The sequence below is a fragment of the Mastigoproctus giganteus genome, chromosome 2 (assembly GCF_048544385.1).
Source record: "Mastigoproctus giganteus isolate SK-2022 chromosome 2, ASM4854438v1, whole genome shotgun sequence".
Lineage (NCBI taxonomy): Eukaryota > Metazoa > Arthropoda > Arachnida > Uropygi > Thelyphonidae > Mastigoproctus > Mastigoproctus giganteus.
Window position 1 is genome coordinate 196,676,657 of NC_143576.1, and position 12,321 is coordinate 196,688,977.

The window sequence follows — 12,321 nt, forward strand, 5'->3', positions numbered from 1 at the left end:
TTGAGTGGGAGAAGACAGAGAGTGGTAATCAATGGACACTGTTCTTCATGTATTAATGTTTTTAGTGGAGTCCTCCAGGGTTTAGTGTTGGGTCTGTTGTTGTTTTCTGTATTTATTGATGATATTGATGAAGGTATATCAGGCTTAATGTGTAAGTTTGCAGCTGATATGAAGGTTGGCAGGGTTGTTAATGACACGAATGATGGTACACTACTGCAACAGGACCTATAAAAGTTGAGCAGATGGGCTGTGAGGTGGCAAATGAAGTTTAACATTAAGAAATCGTAAAGTACTACATATGGGTAGCAGTTCCCCAGAATAATGTATCAACTGTGTAGTATTATATATGTAGTATATATCAACACTGACAGTTGTAGAGAATGAAAAGGACCTGGGGGTAATTGTGCAGTCAGATATGAATTTTTTCTGAGCAGTGCAGAGAGTCTGCAAGATTAGCTAATGTTGTCTTATCAATAATATACAGGAATTTTTCTAGCAGGAATAAGGAGGTGATTATCCCCTTGTATAAGGCAATGTTCAGGCCACACCTTGAGTACTGCATACAGGTCTGGAGGCCTCATTTTAGGAAGAATTTAGAGTTGCTAGAATGAGTACAGAGGAGGTAAACAAGACCCCTTTGTTCCCCTGGTGAGGGGAACAAAGGGGTGCTCTCAGTGGTGAGCTATAGTGCACTTGCATGGGCTCATGAGAGCCCATTGTTATTTTTTTTTGAAAATTTGGGAGCTCATTGTTGAGACGATCATTTATTTTACAAATGAAATCGTGAATGCAATTATTGCATGTCCTGAGCCGAAACTACGGTGGAGTGAGCGGAACCCCCATCCCTAGCATTTTAATGGCACAATAGATCAGTTATGTATTTTAAAATTGCTTCATTTTTGATTTAATTACAGTTGTACCTCTGTTTAACCAACTTCTTTATAGCGAATTTTTTAAAATTCCTCCTGGTAATTACATTTAAAATAGTTTCCGTTGAACAAAGAAAATTTTCATATAACGACGGATTACAAGAGACAACTTTGTATGCATTGTTCCTACCTCTGGTCTTTAGGTAATTAGAAAGCGCCTATGCAGTCACATACCGAGAAGTTGCGCTAGTCAATATGCTTTCCATAGTCAGTCAGAGGATTAAGGAGATTCCCCACACGGATAATAGCCTCTGGTCAACCTGTGTTGAGGTTCCCCTTTACTCCAACAAACAGGCATATGTTTTTCGCAGAAATGAGTGATCCACGCCTTCCAGTAAATTTCTCCTGTCTATGTTTACTTGGTCTCAGTAGATGAATATCCTTGTGATTCTGATATTTTGTACAATATTCAAAGAACTAGTGAAAATAGCAACATAGAGGGGGGAATTGAGGCAACTAAGATATTATATAAACTTTACGAAGATGAAATGTTGACAGATATTGAAATTTTGTCGAGGCTTTCACTGTGTAGAAAATGTTCTAAAATATAATGGCATACAGGCAATAATTAAAAAAATAATAATAACTGTATGCATTATATCACCAATCTCCAAAAAACCAGCGTGATTTGAGGATGATTGCTAAAGAACTTGATGTGGAAACTTGATGTATAAAGATCGATTGTGTGTTCGGGCTACAATGAGTAGCTTGCGGATGGCAATTGCAGATTAAGGGAACGTTATTCTGGGAAACTGCTACCCATGTGCAGTACTTTACGATTTGTTAATGTTAAACTTAATTTGCCACCTCTCAAGCCCATCTGCTCAACTTTTCTAGGTCCTGTTGCAGTAGCGTACCATCATTCGTGTCATTAACAAATCCTGCGTTGTGCAAACATTTTGAATCAGAAGTTAAATATTCCGGATTATTAAATCAACTTCCAAATCTGGAATTTCTTAACCATTTAGCACTAATGATCGACATCCTGCAGGAGGAGCTCTCTTGCCTTTCAGAAGCTTTACAGATTCACTATGGTAAAAGCAAATAAATTAATTATTGATAATTTGAAAAATTATAAAGCTAAAATTGAGAGCATGTTGAAGTGGAAAGAATTTGAAGGAATCAAAATCGAAAGTAAAAAAATTACCTTGTGACAAGTTACTAAATGCATTGTTTTATCCTTAAAGGATAAGTTATTAATGCAACAGGTCATAAAGAAAATAACGATACCGTTGAATGAAATTTATTTTAAACATATGCTACCAGAAATCGTGGAATATGAAAGAACTTTTGGCTTGGTTACAAGACGGTGAAAACCGAAGAAGAAATTTGTTTTCTGATATAATATGAAATAAAATTAATGATTTTAGAGATTTTTGTCTAAGACAGTTTATCTTTAAAATCGAGTGAAATTCCCTTTTCAATTAAGAAAGCCAGAAATATCTTTGAAACCATTGCGATTAGCAATGCTGTAGCTGATTCGTTGTGCTGAGCGAGCTTTCAGCACAACGATTAATATTGTGTGAATGAATGAATAATTTTGACAATTAAACACGTTGCAGATTATTATGACCATACATCTAAATGGAAAGCCATTGCTTCAATTTGATCCAGATCGTTATGTCAAATCATTCCTCTGTAATCATCGCTCAACTATTGAGCAAAGCAGGAGATCGACAACAAATATTAATAAAGAAGTAAATTGTATATGGCAATTTTTAGAATAAATTTTTCTTGAATATTTGTGTAATAATTTTTTTTCATGTAATCTGTGATTTTTGTGTACCTTTTCTAGAATAGTTTGTTTTTTTGTAATATTTTTTATATTGTGGAATGTTTAGTGATAGTTTTTGTTATTTGTGATATGGAAAGTATTTCGTGTTATTTTTTATTTGCAATATTAAAATTTTATCATGAAAAAATGTATCCTATCCATTATATTTCCCTAGTTGTAAAAAAAAAAAAAAAAAAGAAGAAAAAAGTCGCACGTCTGCCGAGCATGCATGGTAGATGGTTTGTGTGAACATCCTTCGCATTTCTTTTAGATATTTTGATTTATATATATTGATTACAAAATAAAAGAGCTTTTGTATTGTAAATATTTTATTGATCATTCACAAATTTCCATAATTTCTGGAATACAATATGCAATGGATTTATGATAACTAAAGTAAGAGACGTATACTTGCCACTGCAGCGTATCTAAATGTCTCTGAAAACAGCATAAATTGAGGTACCCGACCTTAGTTGAAATGACATACGCAGCTCTTCGGGGCACCTAACAATGGAATGTTACGGGCCCCGAACAGCTGCACATTCGAAAATGCAAGTGGAAAAAAGAAATTGTTGACAAATCTTTGTATTGTTGCAGTCATATGACAAATGCTTGCAAAAATACTTCCTGCAGAATTGTTGACAAAGATTTGTCAACAATTTCTTTTTTAATCATACTTACTGCAATAAGTATGATTGTGACATTATACTATTCAAAAATTCTTATAAGTTATAACTCCAGATATTGTACTGGTCACGAAAAATGCGTCATGCACTCTAATCATACTATTAGTGAGTGCTCCACACGACTAGTGGTGTGAGTGTGGGAAGCACCTCTGTCAGACGCCGTTGTTGTTGTTGTGTTTAACGACACATAGGCTGCTAGGGCCATATTGTGTCTTTCTAATAGTGAATATAACTATATTTTATGATATATTCCTATACGATTTAGGAAAATAAATAGTTCTTTTTCATTAGAATCATCACCCAGAATCTGTAATAAATTTATTGATGACTGTGTATTAGCTATTGATTTAAAGGTGTTTAAGTGGATATTTTGAAAGTAGGGACAGTCCACTAACAAATGGCGAATGGTCAGTTGTACTTGACAGAATGTACATTGTGGAGCGCTGTCATTAGTTAATAGATATAGGTGAGTGAGGTGAGTATGCCCAATCCTTAGCCTTCCTAAAATTATTTCATCTCGCCTGTTTTTTTCTGAAGCTGGATTGCCATAGCTTTGGTTCCGGTTTTATTTGGTAGAGTTTATTTCCTGGATAACCTTTCCAGATTAATGATCAACTGTTATAACATGCTTTATGGATAATGTGTTTGTAATCTGTATATGGAACTTGAAAATTCTGCGAAATGGTGGTTTCTGGTTGTTTGGCTGCATGATCCACTCTTTCATTGCCAGCTATTCCAGAATGTCCTGGGATCCAGCAGAATGTCACAGTTTGGTTTAATTCCTTACAGGAAAGTAGCTTAGAATGAATCTGTTTTATTACAGGGTGAGAAGAGTTGTTACCACTATTATAGCAGTGACAGCACTGAGTGAGTCGGTGTATATTAAAGTGGTCGTAATTAAAAATTCAGTTATCCGATCAAGAGCTAAATTAATAGCATAGAGCTCAGCAGTAAAGATACTGCATTCTGTTGGTAATGAAACAGAAATGGTGAATGAAGGGAAGATTGCTGCAGCACCTACTTGGGTCTCAGTTTTTGATCTATCTGTATAGATTTTACAGGCCTCTGAGTTAGAAGAGTGAGTTTCATGTAACTGTGCGATATTGGTTGGGGACAAGGCGTTCTTACCCCACTGTTGAAAATAGTTGTCGTAATTAACAGAAATATTTTTCCAAGGCGGATCAGGAGGTGTCATATCCTGAAATATATTGCTGATGTCTATATTTCATGCTTGAGTGAGTTCTTTAAGTCTAAGTGCAGCAGGTCAGACGCCGTGGATGACATCACTTCCTTGACCGATCACATTTACTCGGTAGGTATCCCCCCCCCAAAAAGGATGTTTCACATTAAAAAGTCGGCAAAAGTGTGAGCCCAGTGTTAAAATATTCACAGCTCACCACTGGGTGCTCTTACCGAGAAAGGCTTAAGGTCTGCAAATTGCAGTGGCTGGAGAATAGGCACCTGCGTAGTGATCTGATCGAGGTGTATAAGGTCTTGAATGGTTAGATAGGCTCAGTGCTGTAGAATAGATGTGAACAAAGTTGAAGAATAAAGTTGTAGAATAGATAGAATTGCTGGAACAAACTTCCATCTCTTGTGGAAGTTGATAGCTTAAATAAATTCAGGTGCCTCCGTAGCCAGGTGGGCAGGAGCAGCAGTGCGTAGCACTCGCTTCTTGATTAGACCGGGGTTCGATCCCGTGACCACCAAATACAGAGGATGCGGAAAGGTCAGGGAATGACCACCGCATATCCCCAGAGCAATATGGCCTTAGTTGCTAATGCTCCTGAAAACCAAATAACAACAAATTAAATAAATTCAAGGAAGAAGTGGACAAACTTTTGGAGTGACTGGTCTTTGCACTGGTGCAAATGCACTGGTCTTTGAGGACATAATTTTATTTTTTTGATTACAGTCATTTGTGCTATGGATATTCTTTCTGCATTAATACCATTGCACTAACTATTAACTTAAATTCATAGTTTGATATCATTGAAAGGTTGTTGAGCAAAATTGTACAGAAACCTGACACCAGTAGACACAATATAATATACATATCATATCCTTTAGTGCCAGGCATGTAGGCCATGGACTGCTGAGCAGTGGCGAAATTTGATTTGACATGATGGGTTGTCCTTCACTTTTGCCTCATTGTTTTTGTTTGGAAATTTTTGGTTCATTGGTTATTTTATTTTTAGTTTGTATGGTTTATTGTGTGTTATGCCTGTACAGAAATTTATGTTCACAGGCCAACTTTCAGCATGTTGTGTATAAACTGGAATATCTTAAGGTGAAAATGTCTACTCCTCCAACTAAGATTAGCTCCCTACAACCTCAGTTGAAAAGACCTTTAAAAATTTCTTCAGTATCCAATGGAAGTTAAATCCATGCCTCTCTAAATGATGAATGCACTATGTTGAGAGAAAACTGCATTGTGTGTTCAACAGCTTTACTTATGCACTGGTCTTTGAGGACATAATTTTCTTTTTTTGATTACAGTCATTTGTGCTATGGATATTCTTTCTGCATTAATACCATTGCACTAACTATTAACTTAAATTCTGTGATCCACAGAACTTCCTCACCCCCAAGAGAAGATGAGGAAGTTCTGCTTTTCTTTATTTTGAAAAGACCAAATAGCATTAGCTATTTATATAATTTTGAAGTTCTAAACTTCACAATACTTTTAATTTATAAATTATATCTTTTTCCCTCCTTCTGAAATAGATGATGGACATATTGAAAATATCCTTGGCAAGATCTATAATGTTTTGGAAGAAATGGAAATGCTCGGAACAGTATTTCCCGAACGTTGTGCCTTGCTGAAGACATTATTTCGATTGCTTAACCCTTTACATCCTTTTTTAAGTGTGGAAGTGTCAAAGGTGATCTTGGGTGTAAGTGTCTAAGCTTATTAAAATAATATTTTATTATTAAATAATAATTGGTTTCTTAATTTATATTTGAAAGCAAGAAATATAGAATGAAATACTGCAATACTAAAAAAAAAAAAAAAAAAGGCTTTAAATCAAGATTTCAGTGTGAAGGGATCCTCTCTGGAGTTATTTATGAACCTAGGCATGTACCTGAAGAGTAAACTTAAAATAATTAGTGACCATGGAAATGTTGCTATCTAAAGTCATTACAACTTCTACTAGCCTATTTAATATGGGATTATTTGTCAAATTTAGCCCCTCTCCCTAACCCTGGCTATGAGCATTTACTTAATAGCAGTTTCTAATAAAATAAACTAAAGCTTTGAGCATAGAAAACTAAGATGCTAAAGGAAACAAAACTTTTTAAGTATGAAAGATAATTAAGCTATGGGGGAGACAGAATCTGAGTTCGGGGTCAGGACTCATAAAGTGAGTTCTGATCCTAAACTCAGACTTGGACAAAATGCAATTCCTGTAGTATTAGAAACAAAAAATTTTGGGACTCATCTTTGATCAAAAGCTGAATTTCCTCCATCAAGTCTGTCAGCTCAGGGCAAAATGCATGAGAGGTCTAAACACTCTCAGTGCTGCCCCCTCAAATTATTGTGGAGGAGATAAAAGCACATTAGTGTGCCTTTATTTTTATTATTATTATTATTATTATTATTATTATTAACCATATGGTGCAAGGAAGCCTGAGGCTTATGCTGCACCAGGCAAAAAAAAAAAAAAAAATTCCGAATTACCCAGAGAGAGAGAGAGAGAGAGAGAGAGAAAAGTAGAAGGGAATCACAAAGAAAGAGAAGAATGATGATATCCAGCTCAGGACCCTGGGTGTGCCAAGCTCATAATCACCAGATGTGAGCCCCTGGGATTATTCCTCCATCCTGTCAAGTCTATTCCTTTGCCATAAACACCATTCTCTGTTGGTTCAATCCACTCCACCACAAAGTTGTCCAGATTGCCAGGGTGTTTTGTACTGTGCCCATCCAATGTCTTTATGTGAAAGCCAATGAACTACCATTGATGCTTTGATGTCAACAGTTGTTGTTACAATATGTCATAATGAAATCCCTGCCTGACCATCCTATGTGGATATGTTTATATGCCACGATGGGAAAATTTATACAATATGCATAATGACATAGTGTTGTTTGTCTAGTGGCACTGGTGGTTGCCCACAATTCTGTTTCTCTGTGATGCATGCAGAACTCTGTAAAGGCTAGAAATGTGTGTAATCATGTGGTTTGTGTCAGTGTGGTAAGGTATAAGTTATGTTTGTGTCAGATGGCACCTGGGATTTCTCCCTCCTCCGTGTGTGTTCGCTGTATCGAGGACAGTACACTGTCAAGCCAGAGACTTGAAAGTGTGTTGGCCATGTCTGTGCAGTGTGATGTGTTGTGCCCATTGTTTGTCTGGCTTATTGGCTGCCAGGTCCCTAGTGGGGGCCTGACTTTGCCCATACCTCACCATGTGGAGGCTAGCCGGGTGTGTTCAGTATCACAACAAGTTGCTCTGGCAGGTCCTGCCACCTAGTTTCCTGGGATTTTAGTGGCTAGGACCTAAAAAAAAAAAATTTTGTCAGTGTAGTGTAGGATTGTGTTGTTCTTCTGACTGTTTAGCCACATGGGACTCTCCGTTGCCACCATCACCACCTAAGGAAGGTAGGCCAGGCAGCAGTGAGGGAATGAACTCTGGCTAGTCCTGCCACAGAGTTGCCTGAACTTTCCATAACTGGACAAAAAAAGTGCGAATGATGGAGATAGTTTGAGGTTGAGAGTTAAAGTGGGGATGAAGAAAGAAGGAATACTCTGGTTGAGTGAAGTAGGGGAAGAGGAAAGATTTGACATCCATGAGTTGGGGAGCCTACCCAGCCCAGGGAAAGAAAGAAAGATTGTAGGGCAAGGGTGCCATGATGACACCCTTGTCAGTCACACCTGTCCCACAACAAGGTACAGTCAGTCCTCGTATAGCACGATAATTGTGTTCCTAGAAACCCTCATGCAATGCAAAATCGTGCAATATAAATAACAGGCCCTATGGGAAAAATAGGGTTAGGTACCAACCACTCAAGATTGAACACACATTTGTAACCAAATCATTACCAAACACAATAAATAATTATAATAAAATACTTACATATTTTATTATGACTATTACGTAATAAAATATTGCTAATGCTTTTGCTTCTATCGTAAGCAAACTTGTTCTTTGTTTGATTTTCTATCCAAACAGATGACAGCTATTCCATCTCTTCCAATTCTTTGTGTCTTGATCTAATGGATTTTATTACACTTTGAGTTGTTTGTGCTATAAAAGTTGTTTTTATTTTCTCTGCATTCTTTCTAATTCTCGACGTTGCCTCATTTAGGCCTGTAGTATATGCAATGTCACATGTTCTTTCATTTCACTCAAAGTGTTTCACAATTTCATATTTTTTCTCTAACAGAAGCAGACTGTCCATAAGCCTTACTGGGGAAACCCCGGTGGGCCGAAGGCCAGAAGTATGATTTTGGCCAGAAACGCTAGTATGAGGCCACTACAAATTTTCCCGGGTAAGAATTTTTGACCCAGTCTGCCTCTGTCTGTCGATATTGCTTTTCTTTTCTCTCTGAATCTGTAGTGTCTTCACTATCTAGTTGATTTGTAACCAAGTCACAACAGAGGTTAGGCAGGCAAAGGCAGATTACGAGAAATCTTTGGCAAAGGATGCAAAGAAAAACTTCAAAGAGTTCTTTACTTATGTAAACTCTAGAAGGAAGGGGATGAATCAGATTGGTCCACTTGATGTCGATGGTTCAACTGTTGATGATCCTGCTCAGGTAGCTAACAAACTAAATGAATATTTTGCATCGACATTCACATATGAGGAGTTATTCAGGGAGGGGAATGCCAGAGGTGTATTCATCTCTGGCAGTAAGCTAGATAACCTTGTAATAACTGAGAGTAAAGTGGAGGAGAAATTGTTGAAGATAAACACAATAAAGGCACCTGGGGTAGATGGAATCTATCCAGTTATATTAAAGAAGGTGGCAAAGGAAGTAAGCAAACCTTTAGCCATAATTATGAGAGTTTCCCTGGATTCAGTGGAGGTACCCATGGACTGGAGATGTGCAAATGTGACCCCAATCCACAAAGGAGGATTAAAGGGAGACACAGGTAATTACAGACCTGTTAGTTTAACTTCTGTTCCAGGGAAATTAATGGAGGCACTGTTTAGAGAAGCATTGCAGGATCATCTAGACAAGACTTCAGTTATAGCTCGGACACAGCATGGGTTTGTTAAGGGGAAGTCTTGTCTGACTAATTTGATCGGATACTATGATGTAGTCACAAAGGAACCGGATGCAAAGAATAACTTTGATATCATATACTTGGATCTTAGAAAGGCTTTTGATACTGTTGCACATGGAAGACTGCTGCACAAATTGGAGCAGTGTGGCCTCAGAGGCAAATTGCTGCTATGGATAAACTTCCATCTGTCATTATGGAAGTTGATAGGTTAAATAAATTGAAGGAGGAACGGGACAAACATTTAGAGGGAATTGTTTTGTAAATTTTTTTTTTTTTTTGGCTGATGCTGCATAACCCACTTGCTTTCTTGCATCACATGCCACTACTACTACTATCATATACTCCCTCCTATCGTGTCAGGGCAGAATTGCAAACACTTTCAAATTCAACCTTAACTCACGACTTTTTTTCACCATTGACCTGTACTTGTTAAGTAATTCCGTCGGTCTTTTACTCTTAATATCATTATTGCCAATGTGTACAACAATATCACCCTTTGTGCCCTTAAAAGATATGTGCTTTACAATGTCATCAACCTTTGACCCTGGCAGACATACCCTGGTCCTGTTCCACCTATCCTTTTTGCACAAATTTTTTCCTGTTTCCCTGGCAATAGAATCACCGACAACAACTAGTTCCTTTGGGACCTGCGCATCCTGCCTTGGGGGTTGCTGCTGTGTTGCCTGATGTTCAAGTACAAGGATTGGCATTGATGTGGGCAGCTGAGAGCTTGATGAGCCCCTCAATTTAAATCCTTTGAGAGCATTCACCCTATCCTTTAAGTTCTCATATAGGCCAACGCTGAATTGGAGCCTGATTTCCTCACACTCTTTACATCGTGCACATACAAACACATTCCCCTTGGCAATATCATGTCCCGTTCCTGATTGATCCACAAACATTAAACAAGCAGTGCATTTCAAAAGGCTGTGATTCAGAGGACAACTGCCCCCCCCTCAGTTCTCCTCTGAGCCACAGCACTCCCATTAGTCTGAGCCTTTTGCTTTGTTGCTATGGTCCGAGTAATGATTTCTATTCAATTTCAAATAAAATTCCAGTGCAAAATATAACCCTAAACTTATATCCCAATGCACTTATAATGCTATATTTATATATGTATTTCGGTATCGAATATTATCTCCGAGTTATGTTATATGACTTTCTTATCTCCTGTCAAGTTATATGTATTAGTTTATAATGTTATGTTTGTAAAAACTAGATCATTATTTGTATTTAGTTAAAGTACAATTTAATTCACAATGAAATTTAATAAGATTAGGAAATTTTAATGATTAATTGATACTACTATACTTGCTATCTAGTTTTCCGTTAAACTTTACGCTATCTAGTTCGGGGTACACGTTGTATTGTATGACAGTGGTGGCAAGTTATGAACGGTAAATCTACGCACACGAGGTATTAATTACTTTCAAAATTGTGCTACCTAAATTCAAAATAAACCACGGAGCTTGATTAGGTCTATAAGCTTCTTATAGAAAATAATTTAATCTAACAATTAAGTCAATAAACTGGCTAAATATAATTAAAAACTTAGCATTCATGAGAGCTGCAAAACTTGTCCAACACGTGAATTAGATACCCTTGATGCTATATAAGCTTGCTTTCTTAATTCATTTTCTCTTACTAATGCTAATGCTAATAAGTCCTAACTCAACAAGCTTTTGAAATTAGCAAGCCATGTCTTGTAATTAGATAGGTTGTGTAGAGTAATATATCCACATCAGCTAGGGTCTTTCCTTCTTGGAGTATATGACTTCTGTGATTTTACTCTTAGCTGCTGGCCGAAAGTTGACACATTTCCATGTATATATTTGCAATTTCTTTGCAGCACACTGACTACTCTGACTCCTTGTCAGTATATATATATAGATGGCTCAAACTCTGAAATGTTTGCAGGATTTGCTTGTTTTTCCAAGCAAAACAATTTGCAGTAGGATTCTATATGAATGTGGTATGTACCCTGCAGAGTTATGTGCAACAGAATTAGCCTTGGATCATATAAAATCTCGCCAGTACCAAAGGTACATGCTATATACTGATCCTCTAAGTGTATTACAGGCCTCATCTGATAAGAAAAACACCTCTGGTTTTGCATTGGATGGCTTGAAGACAGTGCAGCAAATGCTACACTGCACTGTCTTCAAGTTTTAAACTTTGATATTCGCTTTTTCTGAATCTCTAGCCATGTTGGTATCACAGTCAATGACTTGGCTGATGCTCCAGCAAAATCAGCAACCACAAAGTCGCATCTGCTTGTTTCCTGTCTGCTAGTCCTCTATATGCAACAAATTAAGTACACGATGGCAAGAATCTTGGAATGGGCAACTCATCAAAAAGATAAATGAAATTAAGTCTGTAATAATGCACTGGCATTCTAGTCAGCACATAGTTTGCTGGGAGGAAGTAGTCCTTGCTTGGCTGCACATAGGACATTGTCACCTGATGCATTCTTATCTGCTGACGGCTGACGATCATCCTATGTGTAGATATCGTAACACAGTTTTAACTGTTCAACATATTGTAGTAAAATATATGTTTTTTAGCAATGAATGCTGTTTATGTTTTACCCATTAGTCTGAGCATTATACATATATTTGTTTATAATATATTAATTAAATTTTTTATGTATATTTTATGCCTTTTGACTTGGCACACTATAGCCTTAGATGCAGATTTGCCAT

At 37.1% G+C, this 12,321-nt stretch overlaps 1 protein-coding gene across 1 annotated transcript in view; it reads left to right on the top strand.

Moving 5' to 3' along the window:
- The window catches only part of LOC150089892 (armadillo repeat-containing protein 2), a 257,400-nt gene that overhangs the window by 83,676 nt on the left and 161,403 nt on the right, over positions 1-12,321 (top strand). The window contains exon 9 of the mRNA XM_090390120.1: positions 6,117-6,286. Within this exon, the coding sequence (XP_090246246.1) occupies positions 6,117-6,286 (170 nt within the window). The remainder of the gene's footprint in view (positions 1-6,116; positions 6,287-12,321) is intronic.